The sequence below is a fragment of the Miniopterus natalensis genome, chromosome 18, assembly GCF_054644295.1.
Source record: "Miniopterus natalensis isolate mMinNat1 chromosome 18, mMinNat1.hap1, whole genome shotgun sequence".
In the NCBI taxonomy this organism is placed as follows: domain Eukaryota; kingdom Metazoa; phylum Chordata; class Mammalia; order Chiroptera; family Miniopteridae; genus Miniopterus; species Miniopterus natalensis.
Genome location: NC_142098.1, coordinates 4,439,071 through 4,457,586, shown reverse-complemented (window position 1 = coordinate 4,457,586; position 18,516 = coordinate 4,439,071). Strand labels below are relative to the sequence as shown.

At 47.5% G+C, this 18,516-nt stretch overlaps 1 protein-coding gene across 6 annotated transcripts in view; it reads left to right on the top strand.

Annotated features, from left to right (window-relative positions):
* The window catches only part of NETO2 (neuropilin and tolloid like 2), a 30,908-nt gene extending 14,048 nt beyond the window's left edge, over positions 1-16,860 (top strand). For 4 of the 6 annotated variants that reach the window (XM_087827367.1, XM_087827371.1, XM_087827368.1 and 1 more), the window contains 6 exons: positions 402-542; positions 1,196-1,444; positions 5,391-5,641; positions 6,962-7,190; positions 13,273-13,386; positions 14,635-16,860. In XM_087827367.1, the coding sequence (XP_087683493.1) occupies positions 402-542; positions 1,196-1,444; positions 5,391-5,641; positions 6,962-7,190; positions 13,273-13,386; positions 14,635-15,215 (1,565 nt within the window). In that variant the 3' untranslated portion in view covers positions 15,216-16,860. The remainder of the gene's footprint in view (positions 1-401; positions 543-1,195; positions 1,445-5,390; positions 5,642-6,961; positions 7,191-13,272; positions 13,387-14,634) is intronic. The other 2 variants (XM_087827370.1, XM_087827369.1) reach the window with 2 other exon arrangements.
* The last annotated feature ends 1,656 nt before the right edge of the window (positions 16,861-18,516 follow it).

The following is an 18,516-nucleotide window of genomic DNA, read 5'->3' as shown; positions in this document are numbered from 1 at the left end:
CCATCAGTATTATGAACTCTATATCTCATAGATTGCTTTTCTCCATTTCATTTAGCTCTTCTTCTAGAGACTTCTCTTGCTCTTTCATTTGGGGCTTGTTTTTTTTTTTCTCCCCATTTTGGCTGCCTGTTTGGATTTGTTTCTGTGGATTAGGTAGATCTTCCAGGACTCCCAGTCTTTTGGATGGTCTCTGGTGCAGGCCAGTGTCAGATGCTGTTTGTGACTGGCCTTGAGTACCCTGTTTGAAGCTTTCCGCACTCCACAGCTTGTGGTCCCCTCTGCTGGATCTGGGTGTGTTTGGACAGGACCGAGATGTGCACCAAGTTCTGCTTTTCTAAGCCCTGGGTCCAGAAGCAAATCCAGCCTGTAATTCATGTTTTAATCTTCTCTCTTCCCCTAAGATGGACAGAATATTGGAGTCAAGCACATGCCTGCCACCCAGTGCGGCATTTGGGTTCGAACCAGCAATGGAGGCCACTTTGCTTCACCTAATTATCCAGACTCATACCCCCCAAACAAGGAGTGTATCTACATTCTGGAAGGTCAGTGACCAATTTCTAGCTTTTATTCAATGACTTTTTTCTTCATTGCAAATCTAAATTCATTGGTAAAATGCCCCATTTAAACCAGTTTGAACAAAATTAAACATGTATTTGAATTGAACTCTAGGAATTATAAATACTTCTGAATACTAAACACATTAACAAGGTAATAGTTGAAATAATGTAGGAATTTTGAATCTCCTAAGGCATGATTCAACCAGATGCACCAGCATGGATGAGAAATTTCTCTAGTGAGAAACTTAAACTAGCTGGCATCTCTTATTAGGCTTTATGCAAATTCCCATCCATAGTTAGTTACATTAGCTGTTCATTTCTTCTGTTTTTCTCTACGTCGTGGTTCATTGTATCTTTGTGAACCAAGCATGAGCTTCTCGACTCTAATTTTAATCAATTGAATATATTTAACTAACTTCATAAATTGTGTAGGCCAAAGAGAACAATTACTACAGCTCCACAGAGTAGCATTATTATTCATGTAAAATAAACATTTATTATGAATTTTATGTGTAACGTTCTCATTTGATCCTCAACTTTGAAGTGGTAACAGCTGCTGTTGCTTTTCCCACTTGTGTGAGGACATTTGTACTTTTTCTTGAGCATGTCACCCTGATTTGCTTACTCTTATTTTCCAGCTGCTCCACGTCAAAGAATAGAGTTGACCTTTGATGAACATTTTTACATAGAACCGTCGTTTGAATGTCGGTTTGATCACCTGGAAGTTCGCGATGGGCCATTTGGCTTCTCTCCGCTCATTGATCGGTTCTGTGGCGTGAAGAGCCCTCCGTTGATCAGATCAACAGGGAGGTTCATGTGGATTAAGTTTAGTTCTGATGAAGAACTTGAAGGAATGGGATTTCGAGCAAAATACTCATTTATCCCAGGTAATGAGGGGATCTCACCAAGGATGCCTCCCTCTGCCTTTAGCATCCTAAGACTAGAAAAGAGGCCCTTTAGTTGAGTTAACACTTGAACTGCAAAAGCACTGAAGTCCCTGGTGGAAACCAAAGAGCACACGTCACTGGTCTGTCTTCAAAGAGCCCATAGCTAAACAGGTGACAGTGACAAAGTACAACCGTTTTGCTTTTATTTAGGTTTTCATGCAAGAAATTTGTTAATTGAAAAAATTAACATATCCAAATGAAAAGAAAATATCCATAATGTTATTACCCTGTATATGAAAACCGGTGTTGACAGTTTGGCATATATCCCTTCAGATGTTTTTCTGTTTCTACTTATTTTGTTTGTCTTAAGTACATTCAGGTATGTTACCTGCTTTTTTTTCCCCCTAAACAGCATAGTCAACTTTTATTTTCCTATCACTAAACATATTATGGGAATTTTTAAGTGTTGCTCTGTTATTTAGATTCTCAGTGCCAAAAGGCTAACATTTTCAAGAATTAAAATTTATCAGACAGACTTGATCTGATAGATTTCTCCACACAAAACCCGCGTGTGGGTGTTCATAGCAGTTTTATTTGTAATTGTTAAAACTTGGAAGCAACCAAGATATCCTTCAATAGAATAGATAAACAAACTGGACCATCCAGACAATGGAATATTATTCAGAGTTAGACTTTATTTTTTTAGAACAGCTTAGATTCACAGCAAAACTGAGCAGAAAGTACAGAGTCACCATATACCTCCTCTCCCCCCCCAATACACAGCCACCTCCAAAATCAACACCCCCACCAGATGGTACATTAGCTACAGTCGATGAACCTGCATTAACGCATCATTTTCACCCAAAGTCCACGGTTTACCTTAGGGTCCACTCTTGGAGTTACATGTTCTATGGGTGTGGACACATGTACTATTTGTCCACATGACATTATCACACAGAGCATTCCCTCTGCCCTAAAAACCCTCTGTGCTCACCTGTTCATCCCTCCTGCCCTAGCCCCTGGCAGCCACTGGTGGTTTATTGTCTCCATAGTTTTGCCTTTTACCAAATATCATGGAGTTGGAATCATGTAGTATGTAGCCTTTTCACATTGGCTTCTTTTACTTGTTAATATGCATTTATTTTTTGTGGCTTGGAACTCATTTCTTTTTAACAGTGAGCAATATTCCGTTGTCTGGATGTACCACAGTGTATTCATTCTACTAAAGGACATCTTAGCTACTTCCAAGTTTTAACAGTTATGAATAAACAGACTATAAACATCTATATTTAGATTTTTGTGTGAAGTTTTTAACATTTGGGTAAAAAACCAAGGAGCACAATTTCTGTATCATTAAAATTTTTTAAATTTTTGTGTAAATGGATAGTGATGATGGTTGTACAACATTGTCATTGTACTTAATTCCACTGAACTGTGCACTTAAAAATGGTTAAAAGGGCCCCAGCCGGCGTGGCTCAGAGGTTGAGCGTCGACCTGGGATCCAGGAGATCTCGGTTCGATTCCTGGTCAGGGCACATGCCTGGGTTGTGGGCTCCATCCCCAGTTGGGGGCGTGCAGGAGGCAGCCGATCAATGACTCTCTCAGCATTGATGTTTCTCCCTCTCCCTGTCCCTTCCTCTCTCTGAAATCAATAAATATATACACACACATATATATATATTTTTAAATGTTAAAAGGGTAAACATACATATTTTACTACAATAAAAATAATTTTTTTTCCCCAAAATATATCTTTATTGATTTCAGAGAGAGGAAGGGAGAGAGAGAGAAACATCAATGATGAGGGAGTCACTGATCAGCTGCCTCCTGCAGGCCCCTGACTGGGGATCGAGCCTGCAACCCGGGCATGTGCCCCAACTGGGAATCGAACCCCCATCACCTGGGTCCTAGGTCCACACTCAACCACTGAGCCACGCCCAGCCGGGCTAAAAATAGTTTTTTAAAAATTACAAACAGGTGCCCCTAAAAAATTTAATTTGAAAATTTAGATAGGACCTATATATACCAAACTGCCTGAAGGAAAAACTAGCTAGTCTAAAAGGTCTTAGAATCTTTATTTACACTGTAAAACTTCTTTTAATACACAGCTTATTTATGTAACTGGGTGCTCGATTCTTGTTAAAATTGTTTTTAATTCCAGATCCTTTATCATGGTTATTAGATTACATATTTTAAAAATGAGGGAAATTTTTAGCTCAATTTTGAATACATCTCAGAGACCGTTCTTTTTTCACTTAATAAACCAAACCCAGCTAAAGGGGGGCAAAGACACTTCAGCTCTTTTGCAGATAAATGTCAAAGAGAAATTTAAATTTTAAGCAGCATTGAAGTAAAAGTCATCTGGCAAACAAATCGGAATTTCTTCCTGTGTGAGCAAGAATTCTAGGGTATTGTCATCATTGCATCGAGCTTCCCGAATTATCCCAGCTACGCGCAGGAAGTGGCAGTCCACGGAGAGCCTCTGCCTCAGCAAATACCACGGCCGCTGAGGATTTCATTTTTAGGAAAACACTCATTTCTCGTCATTGTTAGTAGGCTTCTTCTAGGTTTACCAGTTCCTAGACAAAATTTGTTTTATAAATATGACTTTAAATAACTGGACACAGCCTTACCTGAGCTAATTATGCATTGCCTCTTTATTTTGCTGGTTTTTGGGGGGGGTTTTCTTTTTCTTTTAGTGGTAGAATTGTGGACTTTACCCACACAGTAGAGTAAGGAAAACTGTAGAGAATTAGAATGGAGCCCAAGTTTTCACATATGACCTGAAAAACTGCAGTCGCTCTGATTCGGTTTCCTCATTTGTCAGGTGGGATATTACCCAGCCCTCCTGGCGTTGCTCTCACTAGCGTGATTTTAAGCGTGATTTTAAGCGTGATGCGTGTAGAGCAGTAAGCACTGTCCCAGGCAGGGGTGAGATACAGTCTGGGAAGATGAGTACTTCGTTCTAACTTGGCTATTTTACTGTGAGCCACAGAGGTTGTCTCATGATACAAACAACTAATAGAGAAAAAGAGCTACTTTTCTTCAGAATAAGAATCTTTACGTATAAAGTTGTCTGATTTTGTTTTCTAACATTTAAAAACTATTCAAATCATTAAGAGCATTGTTTCTGATGTCTGTGCTTGCTTGCAAAGATCTGATCCATACATTAGATTTTGTAACATGCATTTTTGACGCTCAAGGATCAGTTACTTCAGTTAATTGATTTAGTTGCTAAAAATCAAATTCTGGAGACTTAACTAAATCAGTTATTTTGACGTAAACTGGAGGTTCTCAGTCTCCTGAGCTGCCTCCCAGGGTGGATATCCTGCGTCCCACCTGGTCTTTCCCTGCTGTTGGGGAAAGAAAGCAGAACATAAAATTCATCATCTTGACCCTTTTTAAGCGTACAGGTCATCAGTGCCAAGTACATTCCCGATGCGGGCAACCATCACCACTGTCCAGGCTGAAACGGTCCCCCTTAAACACCAGCCCCGGTCCCCTCCCGGCAGCCCCTGGCACTTCACTCTAGATGTTTGATGTGAGTGGAGTCGCACGGCCTCTGTCCGTTGGCGTCTGGCTCATTTCACGGGCGGTGTTTCGGGGCTCACCCGTGTTGTAGCACGTGTTAGGGTGTCGCTCCTTCTGAAGGCTAGCGCTCCACTCGCTGTAGGCACCGCGTTTCGGGTGTCCATCTGTCGCCGGACTGCCTGCGGCTGTGGACATAGTGCTGAATTGTCAGGAAGCACAAATAAGTTATTCCTCAGGATGGGGAAGAGTAGATGCGTCATCGCTGAACAGCCTTGATGGGCTCCGTGGGCGTAAAGAGCGGGAACGCCGCTCCTGCACTGTCGCTAGGTGTAGCCTCAGACCACTGAGAGGTCAGACCTGAAGGTGACTCTCAACTATCTCAGAATGCTAATGACGTTTTCTCTTTCTGTTGCAGACCCAGACTTTACTTACCTAGGAGGTATTTTGAATCCCATCCCAGGTTTAGTATGTTACCTCTTTTTCCGCGGGGCGCGCCCGGCCCGTGTTCCCTCCCCTGAATGTCCTCTGTTCCCCCTAGACTGCCAGTTTGAGCTGTCGGGCGCCGACGGGATCGTGCGCTCCAGCCAGGTGGAGCAGGAGGAAAAGACGAAGCCCGGCCAGGCCGTGGACTGCATTTGGACGATCAGAGCCACCCCGAAGGCCAAGGTACCGTTGTGTGCGGAGTCCCTTGGAGAAGGCCCAAGATGTGATTTGTATAATGTGTTACTCTGGTTTGTGCAGATACTTATTGGTTATAAACTGATGTTTCAGCTTTATTTCGGTCACATTCTGAAGTGCTTCCTAAGACCTCAGCAGTGTTGCCGTTCAGTAAGCTACAGTGTAAATTTCAGGAATATCACACGTACTTTAAGGTTCTCATTTTAAGAATTTAAGTCTTAAGATCTGTGGGCTCCTAATTGAAGAGTGTGAGTACTGAGCAGGATGGTCACCACGTCATTTAAAAAGTGGTGTGACCCTGGGGGATTGCTCAGTTGGTTGGAGCCTCATCCATACTCCAAAGGTTGGGGGCTTAACTCCCAGTCAGGGCACATACCTAGGTTTCGGTTTGATCCCTGGTTGGGGCGGCTACGGGAGGCAACTGATCAACGTTTCTCTCTCTCTCTCTCTCTCTCCCCCCTTCCTCTCTAAGATCTATCAAAATAACCAACTAGAACTTCTACAAGTCAGCAGCATAGTTGTTGAAAGTAGAGCTGAGAAAATGACCCAGAACGCACGTTGGGGGCGAGGGGTGGAGGTGGGTGTAGCAGAGGGAGCCTTTTACCCAGACTGTCAGTGGCCGTGAGATGCTTTACAACACGTGCAATGGCCGGGCCGCAAGGAGCCAAAGCCTCTCCACCTCACAGACAAGCCAGAGCCTTTGGGGCCTTAGTGCCTGGTTCTGGTGTTAATCAAAGAGATAGATCATCAGTCTTAGTCCTTTTGCTACTCAGGCGTCAGTCAGCCTTTTCTCCATGTTCTCCTGTCAGCGGTCATGCTTCAGTCCACATTGTGGATGGGTAACAGGACTGAACATTCAAGTCAGTGTATCTTATTTTTATTTTTATTTATTGAATTGAGAGAGAGATCAATGTGTTCCACTTATTCATGCATTCATTGGTAGGTTCATGTACGTGCCCTGACAAGATCAAACCCACAGTCTTGCCCGGCCGGGCGTGGCTCAGCAGTTGAGCATTGACCTAGGATCCAGGCGATCAGGGTTCAATTCCCAGTCAGGGCACACGCCTGGGTTGAGGGCTCGATCCCCAGTCGTGGGCGTGCAGGTGGCAGCCGATCAATGACTCTCTCATCATTGATGTTTTCAACTCTCTCTCTTCCTCTCTCTCTCTCTGAAATCAATTAAGATATATTTTTTTAAAAAACCACAACCTTGGCATCTCAAGGCTGTGTTCTAACCAACCAAGCTGCCTGGCCAGGGCCCACTGGATCCTTTTAAAAGCAGTGTTTCTCTTTATTTTAATGTCACAGATCTATTTGAGGTTCCTGGATTACCAGATGGAGCACTCCAATGAGTGCAAGAGAAACTTCGTCGCAGTCTATGACGGAAGCAGTTCTATCGAAAATCTCAAGGCCAAGTTTTGCAGCACGGTGGCCAATGACGTAATGCTCAGAACCGGAGTGGGGGTGATCCGCATGTGGGCAGACGAGGGCAGCCGGCTCAGCAGGTTCAGGATGCTCTTCACCTCCTTCGTGGAGCGTAAGTAAACAGCCCCTCTCGCACTGAGAACTTCTACATGATTTCCACTCATTCAGGACAGTCATTGGGCTTTTCCCTTTCACGATGACTGCAAGTCACAGGATGTAGAAATAACTGAGCCTTCGCCCCTCTTCTCAAGACACTGACAGTCGTGGGTGAAACAAGCGTGTGAATGCTGGAACTGCTCCCGGCTTGTCTCATGTTGTAAACGCAGGAAGGGGAGCAGAGAGCGGAGACTTTGCTGAGGTTTTCAAAATTAAAAGTAATGATCAGTAGCAGTGATTCAGCTTGGTCGATGATTATGAATCCAGCAAACCGTGATCGTGAGAGATTTGGATTAGCTATGTTTTCTTTTCTTTTGTTTTCCTGTTTTTTGAACTTCTTATTTTTAAGTAATTTCAGCTCACGGGAAGCTGTAAAAATAGAGGAGTTTGTAAAAAAAAAAAAAAGTATGCGTGATATTCCCTCAGATTCCCCGAGTGTCAACACCTTGCAAACTGACTGTTCCCACTGACGTAACAGAACAACCATGTAGGCCCCGTGAGGTATCACTGGCTGCCCGCGAACATCCCTCCTGCTCCAGGATCGCACCTTACGGTTAGTTGTCTGTCTCTAGTCTCCTCCGCCTGCGACATGTCTCAGTCTTCCGCGACCTGGATGCATTTGAAGAGAATTGCCTGGTTATTTAGTCCATCAGTTTAGGTTTGTCTGATCTTTTCTCCTGGGTGTAATTGAGCTCACGCATTCCTGTCACGCATCCCGCAGAGACTCACCCCGCTCTCGGTGCCCCGCACCTGTGAGAGGTTAGGGCGCCCTTGGGCTCGGTGACCTCAGCGTCCGTGATAGTCAGCGCTGTGGTGCCCCCGGGCAGCGGGCTCGGTGACCTCAGGGTCCATGAATGGTTTCCCCCTGTGATAGTCAGCGCTGTGACGCCCCCGGGCGGCGGGTTTCTGCCCCACCCTTCCTTCCACACTCGTAACTCTGATTCCTCTGTGAGTAAAAGCTGTTCTTATTTGTTCCGTCATTCATGCCGGGGTGAACTCATGGCTGTTTATTTTAGCCCATTAACATGTTTATCATGTGTGTGAGTTATGTCATTCTGTAATACACCGTTGTTGCTTTGGCCACCAGGACCCCTGCAGCCGCCCCCCGGGCCCTTTCGGTGCCTGTTGCTGTTCAGCCCCCCTTCCTTTCTGCTCCCACGGGGCGGGCCTGGCGCAGCTGGTGTGTTGCCACCCTGGCCCCTTATCTCACGGCGAGAAACCTGGCCCTCATTCCCCACCGCGCACTTACTGTCAGTCCTAGGGCAACAGCCGGGAATTTCAGAGCTGCGAACCCACGTCCCTGTTAAAAATGTCCTAACAGCCATTATTCTGTGCAGGTCTTTTTGTCTTTGGCCTTACTGTGAAAATGCGCTTTTCCAATTTCTAGATTAGTGTTCCTCTCTCCTTTCCTGTGATTAGGTAATTGAGTCGTAATACATTTAGGTTCATTTGTGAGTGTCTGTATTTCATGTTATTTCCCCCCACATGTGGTTACGTTCGTTTGTTCTTATTTTGGGAGCATGTGGAATAGGACCACTGTCCCCAGAGAGCTATACAAAAAGACACCTCCCCGCCATCCCTTCCCACCTCCGTCCCGGCCCCCATCCCGCAGCCTCTCCTCCCACGCTCTGTAGCTGTGTTTTAGTTAGCATTTTCTCCGTGCACACTAATGATTTCTCCATTAGTGCAAATCTAGTAAGTAAGCAGGCGGAAAGCCTCTCCAGGAGGCACCGTCACACCGACTCGCTGAAGGCTGCAGCCCACTGAGCTCCATACCCCAGATCAGCTCTGTTGCTCAAGAGCAGGGAGAAAACTGTCCCTCAAAAAAGCAGTGGGCGCCCGTGGACTGAGGGGTCCCGGGTCTGATTCCAGCCAAGAGCATGGACCTTGGTTGCAGGCTCGATCCCCGGCCCTGGTCGGGGCAAGTATGGGAGGCAGCCAGCCAATGTGTCTCTCTCACATTGATGTCTCTGTCCCCCTCTCCCTCTCCCCCGTCCACTCTCTGAAAAGCAGTGGAAAAAGTATCCTTGAATGAGAAGGAAAAAAAGGGGGGTGTATGTGGGAGCAACGCATTCTATACATTTTTATAAAACAAAAGTTCCAGTTTGAAAGTCTCCTGATAAACACATTTGAGAGCTTCAGACAGTACATCCTACATGCTTCTCATGAGCTCAGGTGTGACCCCGCCTCCCCTGCCCTCTGGGCCGTTGGCGTCTGTGCTACATGGGCAGGGTCTCGGGAGAGGTTCCTGTGCGCGGACTAGCTCTGCACGGGGGCTCCCTTGCACCCACCGCCGTAGGTTGCAGCCGGGACCAAAATAGTAGAACTCGGCTAAAGTGACTGAAATAGAACAGCACTCAGAACACCCTCGGCTTCTTCCCGGGCCCCCGCTACTAGCGCATACCTCGCTTTTTCAGGAAGAATGTGGTTTTAGGAAAATAACTCCTAGGACTAGAAGTGAGAAAGTCAGGGAAGGTATTTTTGATAGAATAAGTCCATTATGCGATTTCCAGGGGCCTACTGACCTCCAGTCCCCGCGGGCTTGGCTGCGGGACGGAGCCGTCTTTCAGCATCAGGGCCACAGCTCGTCGGGCGTGGCGCTGAAATCCCCGCCATGACCCACAGCGAAGAAGGGAAGGTAGAAGGTCCTCGGGCTGTGAGGGGAGAGCACCTGTAGCTGCATTGTTTCTGCCACTATCTTTGTCCCTTTGTATATACTTTTGAACCGAAGCATGTCGTTAGCAGCCACAAGAACTACTGATAACTGATAAACAGCTGTGCCTGACCATCAAACGTCTACACAGCGCCCTGGCCAGTTTGCTCAGTGGTTAGAGCGTCGCCCGTGGTCTGAAGGGTCCCGGGTTCTGTTCCAGCCAAGGGCATGTGCCTTGGTTGCAGGCTCGATCCCTGGCCCCTGATGGCGCACATGCAGGAGGCAGCCAGTCACTGTGTCTCTCTCACAGCGACGTTTCTCTCTCTTTCTCCCCGCCCCCCACTCTCTCTGAAAAGCAATGGAAAAAATATCCTCAGGTGAGGGTTAAAAATAATAATAAATAAAGTGGTTTAAAAGTCCACAAAGTTTAGGCCCTGGATGAGTAGCTCAGTTGGTTAGACCATCCCCAAGTTGCAGGTTTGATCCCCGGTCAGGGCGCACGCAAGAACCAACCAGAGATGCGTCAGTAAGTGGGACAGCAGATCATGTTTCTCTCTCTCTGTCCCTCTCTCTCCCTCTCCCTTCCTCCCTTTCTAAAATCAATTAATAAATTAAAATAAATTTAAAAAATTTTAAAGTCCACAAAAGTTACATTTGTGATCACGAAGAAAACTCACGTTCCTGTGAGTCAGAGTCGGACAGTGTCCTCGTTGCTGCTCTCGGATCGAGCTCATTAACGTGGAGAGGTCGTCGCAAAGAACTCGTGGTGAAGAGCGGGCGCTTCCCATTCGGTACTCAGCGAGAAACACTGAGCAGGAAACCTGCCTTTTTTTTTTCCTGCCACTTTGGAAGCTATAAGAGCCATCCACATGCAGTCACCTAATATACTGCGGATAAACTCTAAGAGCTAACGATAGTTTGACTCAGAAAATGGGAATTGCTAGAAGCTGCAGTGCTGTTTGTAATCTCACTGGCTTCTCTTTCCTGTATCCCCATTTGTGAACTGGATAAAATAGGTAGAAGTAGAATTCAACATGCAATGTGATATAGTATATAATAGAATCGTGGTATGATACAGAAACAGAAAGCTCCAGTTCTTAGAAGTGAGGAATTCAGAGCTCGCGTGCGTGCTCTTGGCCGTCCGGAGCCCACCCCGCGCCGTGTAGTTTTATGATTACGGAGCACAGCTGGAGGGGTACACTAGCTGTGTACTTGAAATACCGCTATAAGGATTGGCTTTCCCAGCCCTAATCCGATGGTTTATATGTAACCTGATGATGAGTTTCTAAATCACCAAGCATTTTTTAAGAATCATCAAATGCTTATTTTAATAGTTTAAATCAGTGATTTTCACCTGGTGAACCGCAGACTTTTTGTGCAATACCTGACTATTTAGTCAGGGGCGCTGGCCTCTTTCCCCTTAGAGTGTCATTAAAAAATGACAGCAGCCAACACAAATAGCCATCTAGTGTGAATGAATAAAAATTATACCTATTTTTTATCAGATTGGAAAAATTTTTTTTTTTGGTGTGCTGCCAAATTTTAGTAGTTTATATGTGCCGTGAGGTGAAAGAAGTTGAAAATCGCCAGTTTAAATGGTATGACTTTGACAGGTTAACAGTCTCTGAGTAAATTACTTGTTAGTTATGTGCTCTTTTTTGCACTTAGATTGAGGATAAGAGTATCGGCCTGACTGGGATAATTTCATAGGCCCATCAGACCTGAGAGCCGGCGTCTGAGGTAGCCTGTGGCCCATCCACTCATTTCCAAGGAGCCGAGGCCGGTGAGCGGTGCGCAGTGTCCGGGTGGCCTGCTCCTGCGCGGAGCCTGTTTGTGCCGATGACCAGCCCACCGATTGCTCCCTTCCTGCCTCGCAGCAGGAGGCGCGCGTCTCCTTCCTGATGAAACACGGATTTCCTGAAAATAGAAAATGTAGACTCTCCGGCAGGAAATACATCTTGTTTGGTTACATTCTTGGGAGTCAGTGGTTCGCTGATTTGCGGGCCGTCCTACCTCTGCACCGGTGGGGGATGAGCTGTCCCACTCCGACCGGCAGGGTTTCTGTCCCTGAAACACAGGACGCCTCTGTGTTGGCGCCTGGGTCTCCCTCTGGGACTCGATCCCCTGGCCGCGTGAGCTCGGGAAGCCCAGGAGCCCCTGGCTGTGCAGGGAGCGAGGGGACTCTTCCCAGAGGGTCCGACATTTGGGGTGACCCTGGAAGAGGAGTCGAAGAGAGCGGGCGTTTCAGGCGGAAAGAACGGTTCTCGCAAACCTGAGAGTACGTGGTGTGTGAGCCGTGGATCTTCACTGAAAAAAATTTGAAATTCCCAAGAGTGTTTTTCTTGTCTTAGGGTAAAATCAGAATAACATAGAATTTCCCACTTCAGGTTTTCAGGGCGCGGCACGAGGTGCGTTCTCACTGTGGTGCGCCCCCCAGCACCGGGGCCTGCACACGTCACCCCGTCCCCATCAGCAGCCGCTCCCTGTCCACCGTCACCCGCCCTCTGCGGGGGCGCGGCGCTCTGGGCCCCTCGCGGGAGTGGGTGAAGCGCCGCTGGCCCTTTGTGTCCCGGCTGCTTTCACTGAGGGCAGCGTTTTCGGGGTCCAGCCCCTCGTAGTGTGCGCCAGTTTTCTTCTGAACCGGAGTCTGAATAGCATCCCTGTGTCTGCACCACGCTGTGGGCATCCGTCTGTCCATCCACGGGCACTGGGTGGCCCCCGCCTTTGGCTCTCGTGAGTAATGCTGCTGTGAACACGGGGGCACGCGTGTGCTTGAGCCTCTGCTGTCCGCCTCGGGCGTAGACCGAGGGAATTGCTGGGTCACGTGGGAGCCCGGGTGCGCTTCTGAGGAGCTGCGTGCTGTTCGCTGCGCCGGGCCCGCACCAGTGCCCGTTCCCGCCCTGTGTTCCCACCCCGCGCCGGGGCCGCACCAGTGCCCGTTCCCGCCCTGTGCCAGGGGCCGCACCAGTGCCCGTTCCCGCCCCGCGCCGGGGCCGCACCAGTGCCCGTTCCCGCCCTGTGCCAGGGGCCGCACCAGTGCCCGTTCCTGCCCTGTGCCAGGGGCCGCACCAGTGCCCGTTCCCGCCCTGCGCCGGGCCCCGGGCTCCACGTCCTCGCCCGCGTTTCCTTCGCACAGTCTGGAAGTGCCCCGGCTGAATGTCAGTTCCGCGGGACTGTTCGTGCCGTCCTTGCGTGGGCGGCGGCCTTTCGGGAGCTGTAAGGAGCAGCTGGCTCGCGCGGTCACGGAGAGGACTGGCCGCTGTCCTGCTGTGTGTCGTGCGGAGGGTGTTCCTGGAAGGGCTCGGGGTCGCACGGGACTGGACAGCGCGGGTGAAGCCGCCGTCCGTGTGCTTCGCGTTCTCAGCAGCGCCTTCTCTGCCCGCAGCTCCCTGCACCGGCAGCACCTTCTTCTGCCACAGCAACATGTGCATCAATCGCTCCCTGGTGTGCAACGGTGTGCAGAACTGCGCCTACCCCTGGGACGAGAGCCACTGCCGGGGTGAGTCCGCCGAGAGCAGAGGCCTGCCCCTCACCGAGGGAGACCTACAGGGCCCCTCTGCCACTGCGCCGAGGCCGGGCCCCGGCAGAGATGGGGACGTGTAACACGTCCTCGGAAATGGACCCTAGACCTCTGGGTGTGGCAAGAACAAAGAAATAGTTATTCTCAAGCTATCGTTTTTATCTTAAGTTCAAAAGCTCTTCATAATATTCTTGCCCTTATTCTCTTAGTCGTATATATCGTGGAGATACCTTATTCTAGAGTTACTTGGAAAGTGAGCTAAAGTAGTATTTTTTAAATGACATGGAGACACTATTTAATAAAAGTTAACGGGTGGATTCAGTCTCAGAGTACAGCGCGGGCTCCTCGCGGGAGCTGCCCTGCCCGTGGGCTCGGTTGCCGGGCACCGTCCCCTGCTCGGGAAGGTTCCGCTTCGATTCCCAGCCCAGATTGCGGGCTGGGTCCCCGACAGGGCCCGCGGGAGGCGGCTGATTGATGTTCTGCTCTCACATCAATGTTTCTCTCTCCCTCTCTAAAAAATCAATTAAAAAATCTTTTAAAAAGGGGAAAAAAAGAACTGCTTGTTTTAAGTTCATAAAATTTCTTGCACTGATTCCCACTGTGTATTCCCTGAAAGATAAATAAGGCCTGTGGTGAGAGCTGAGTGTCACAGCTGGTTAGCATCCCGCTCGGTGCTGGAGTTTACCTACCTTGCACCTTCAGGGCTTCAGAAATATCTCCCTATGAAGTGAATGGAATCGGGTACGGCTGTCTTAAGTACTTGGCATGAAGTATTTTCGGGTGATCATTTGTTCAAAAACGGTGGCGGCAGACCTGAGTGGGTTAGCCGGGTCATCTTAGTTCTCCGGTGAGGCGGGCCCCCCGAGCAAAACCAGGGCACGTATTCAGACCTACCCTGGAGCACAAGGCTGATCACGACCCAGCAAGAGTGTTTGTTCTGGCACCTTCTTTGTGCATGTATTTAATTTTATTTGCAAATTGTGGGCATTCCTGTGCCTTCTGAGCAAAGAACCAAGTCCTTTATCATTTTCGTAATCCATCTGATTATTAGTAGTGATTATTAGTTTAACGAGGAATCATAATAGGACTTCTTTTTAGAACCTAATTTAAATTGTATTATCAGTGGTGTGTCTGACCCAAGCGTTTCTGCTTCACCTAAAAGCACCCAGTCCGTGCAGGCCCCCTGGTGAGTGTTGGAGGCCTGCATGTCTCTCTCTCTTCCCGCAGAAAAGAAACCGGCAGGACTCTTTGAGCAGATCACCCGAACTCACGGGACAATTATCGGCATCACCTCGGGCGTCGTCCTGGTCCTTCTCATCATTTCTGTTTTAGTGCAAGTGAAGCAGCCTCGGAAGAAGGTCCTGGCTTGTAAAAGCACCTTCAACAAAACTGGGTTCCAGGAGGTGTTCGACCCCCCGCACTACGAGCTGTTCTCCCTGCGGGACAAGGAGCTGTCCTCGGACCTGGCCGAGCTGTCGGAGGAGCTGGACGGCTACCAGAAGCTGCGGCGCTCCTCCTCGGCCTCCCGCTGCGTCCACGAGCACCACTGCGGCGCGCAGGCCGCGGGCGCGAAGCCAGGCAGGACCAACCTGGCCGCCATGGAGCTTCCCTTCCGGAACGATTTCGCACAGCCGCAGCCCATGAAGACGTTCAACAGCACCTTCCGGAAGAGCAGCTACACCTTCAAGCAGGCGCACGAGTGCCCCGAGCCGGCCCTGGAGGACCGGGTCATGGAGGAGATCCCCTGCGAGATCTACGCGAGGGGGCGCGAGGATGCCGCCCAGGCGTCCATCTCCATCGACTTCTAGCCTGCCCGGTGGCCCGTCCCTGCCCGGGGGCCCGTCCCTGCCCGGGGGCCCCGTCCCTGCCCGGGGGGCCCCGTCCCTGCCCACGCCACCTCCACCCGCAGCCAGCCCTTCCCACCGACGCGGCAACCGCCAGTTCCCGGCACCTGTCTTAGGGGTGGCGTTTTAATATCTCAGGCAGCCTGTGTACGTCGAACCAGCCGAGGAACTTACACCAGTCGGTGGAAGAAATAGTGACCATGTGTTGCTTGGTGTCGTCAACGAGGCGGCGGCGAGGTCGCCTTTGAAGGGGGCGTGGGCGCGGAGAGCCGGCTCGGGCTGCCTGCTCAGGGTAGCAACAGGTTCTGCTCTTTTTTAAATATATATATGTTTTTATTGATTTTAAAGAGAGGAAGGGAGGGAGAGAGACAGAAACATCGACATGGCTCGGCTGCCCCCTGCACGCCCCCGCCGGGCGTCGAGCCCACAGCCGGGCCTGTGCCCTGACCCGATGCAGGCAGCAGGCTCCGCTCTTGATCGACACAGCTGTGGATATTTTGATCACAAAATAAGTTTAAATGTAAGGTTTTTCTTTTTTTTCCTTTCCAATGTAATTTGTTGTCTAAGTCAGCAATTTTACCATTTGATTTTCTTACATAAATACATGTGGTTAAAGTACTGCACATATTCCAACATGGGCATTGGTTCAAGACGTTGTCAAAAATGATAGTTACTATGGTTAAGTCCAATTAAGACCCAGAGTTATGCTTCGTCCATCTGTTTGTTCCTGGCTGATTTCTTTATTGTTGCCTTTTAATTAATTTCTAGATCCTTATAGTCTTTGTTTTCTGTAAGAAGCAGATGATATGATATCATTTGTCACCTTTAAGTCATGTTGTGTCTTTGTTACATTTTAGTACAAAATTTCATAATTCTTGGACATATGTACCATTGCCAGTTATGACTAAAATCTTGAAAAAGATGAAGATGTCTAGAAATCCTTTGAAATTTCTCAAATTTGGTTACATTCAGTGATAGCTCATTCATTCCTGTGAGCACAGAGGCATTTCCTTCCGTTTGGGAGAGGCCTGTCATTTTATTTCCAGTGTTTCTCACCAGATGTGTTTCTGATTATTTTAATGAAAAGATTCTTCAGCTCCCTTTGTATTAGTTCATCTTACAGCTTATGGTAACCAAGGTTGAGTGAGACTTAAAGAAAAACTCCTAAGAAACTGCAGAACCCTTTGGATCACGTCTTACTTGGGACAATACATTTTTCTAGTTCTTACCAAGAATAACAACTTCCACTTTTTTTTAATATACTTTTGACCTTTTTTTTATGGTATAGAAACAATAATTTATAAACATGATACAAAAACTCATTGTGGTTTTTAGACTTTTGATATTATTTGATATTGTACACTTTACGAAGTCAAGATTGAAGGCCTACAGGACAGGTTACTTGCACTGTTCACATTAGCAGCTCTGTGTACAATATGCTCTGCGGGAAACGTACACTGTAATTTATTGTAAAGACCTTGGTAATGTGTACATAAGCTTTTTGTTTCCTCTTGTTACTGCATTTGGTTTATGATAAAAAAAAATTTTGACCGTGTAATATTTATTCTAAATCACTACAAGTCTTGTATTAAAATATACATTGTTCCATCATTCTTCAGTTCTGTTATTTATGGCATTGAGATTTTGGATCCTAAGTATGGAAAGGAATCTGTTTATTGAATTATATCTAATACAGACATGCCACTTAAACAAGATAAATTCTCATTTCCAATGTGGGTTTTTTGTGGGGTTTTTTAGTAAGTTTTCAATGAAATGAAAAAATGAAGTTTCGCTGGATTTTGTTCATTCTTTTAAATATCACATCTGTGTTTTCTCAGATTAGTGAAAACTGTCACCTTAAATGATACATATGTAATACTCCTTCAAAATGAGTCTTGTATCATGTTTCTTATTTTTTTTTTTAAGTATGTAATATCCAGAAGATAGAAAAATGTACACATAGTATATATTCGTGATTTAATTTTTTTCAAGTCAGCATAATATCTTATTCTAAAAATGCAACTTGGGAAGGTAATAGACCTACTGAATGTGGTTGTCAGTGACCTAGCGAACCAGAGCCAGGTGAGTGAGTGGCTGACGTCTTTCAATCGCTCTGTTGAATAAGCCTTAAAAGGTAACTTGCCAGCCAGCATTTGAACAACATAGTAAATATTTAATAGAATCTCATTCTTCACCATGATGAAAGGAAAATTAGTGTATTTTCTATGTAAAATCATATCCATTATAGAAACAGGCTATCCATCTTTAGCGTCTAAATTATAGTAGGAAACAGTACAGAATGCTGAACTACAGTAGCTACAGTCACTGTAACTTCATTTTTGAAATTTGTATCATTCTGTTTGCAAAGGGCATGAAGAAGCCTATAAAATACAGTCTAAAGAACACATGTAACATCGAAACAGCACAACGCAGCAGGTAAAGCTTGGACACCAAGTTCGGCTTTAAATTCTCTGGCTGCTGGGACCAACGGCATCGTTTTTGCTTTTCCCAGCAGGAAACCCAAACACTGCGCAGGCTGGTTTCTCTTCATCCGAAGGAAGGGAATCTTTCTCCAGAATGACATTTCCTCAGAATTTAAAAAAGATGCACAGTGCAGAGGGTGGTCATGAGGGGACATCCCAGCCCGGTGAAGATGCCGCTGAGCGTGGGCTGGGGACACTGGCTCCTGTCAGTCTGTCCTCAGGGATGGAACTGGAGAACCAGTGACCAGCTCAGCCAGCCTTAGACCCCCATGTGTCATGTGCCGCCTTGGCCCTGGAGGTGGCATTGGTCGCACTTGCGTCTCGGCCTGACGTCGGCAGCACACGGCAGGAAGAGGGGACTGGGACTCGTAAACTCAGGCGTCGTGCTGGGCGGTAGATAGTCTTTCATCGTTGAGGTCAGTGAGGAAACTTTACAAATTGTTTACTAAAGCAAAAGCCATACATTTTTGTAATGGAAGACATCCGTGTTCTCTCAGATGTGGCCGTCTTGGGGGAGTTATTACCCTTCACAGAGAACGTGGACCCGGAGCTGACACAAGGGAAGGTGCGAGTCTGGGGAATGGTTCAGTTTGGGAGCAGCGTGACCACAAGTGTCCTCTCGGTCTCACTTCTGTGACACAGTGGACCCCACACGTGGCAGGAAACCCAGTAATCCCAACATCTGACGTGTGGGAACGGTGTGAGGGGCCTTTTGTGGGGGAGATGTTCAACCTGTTGAACAAAAAGCACAGGATCTCCCGCAGTTCCTATCACAGAGGCTC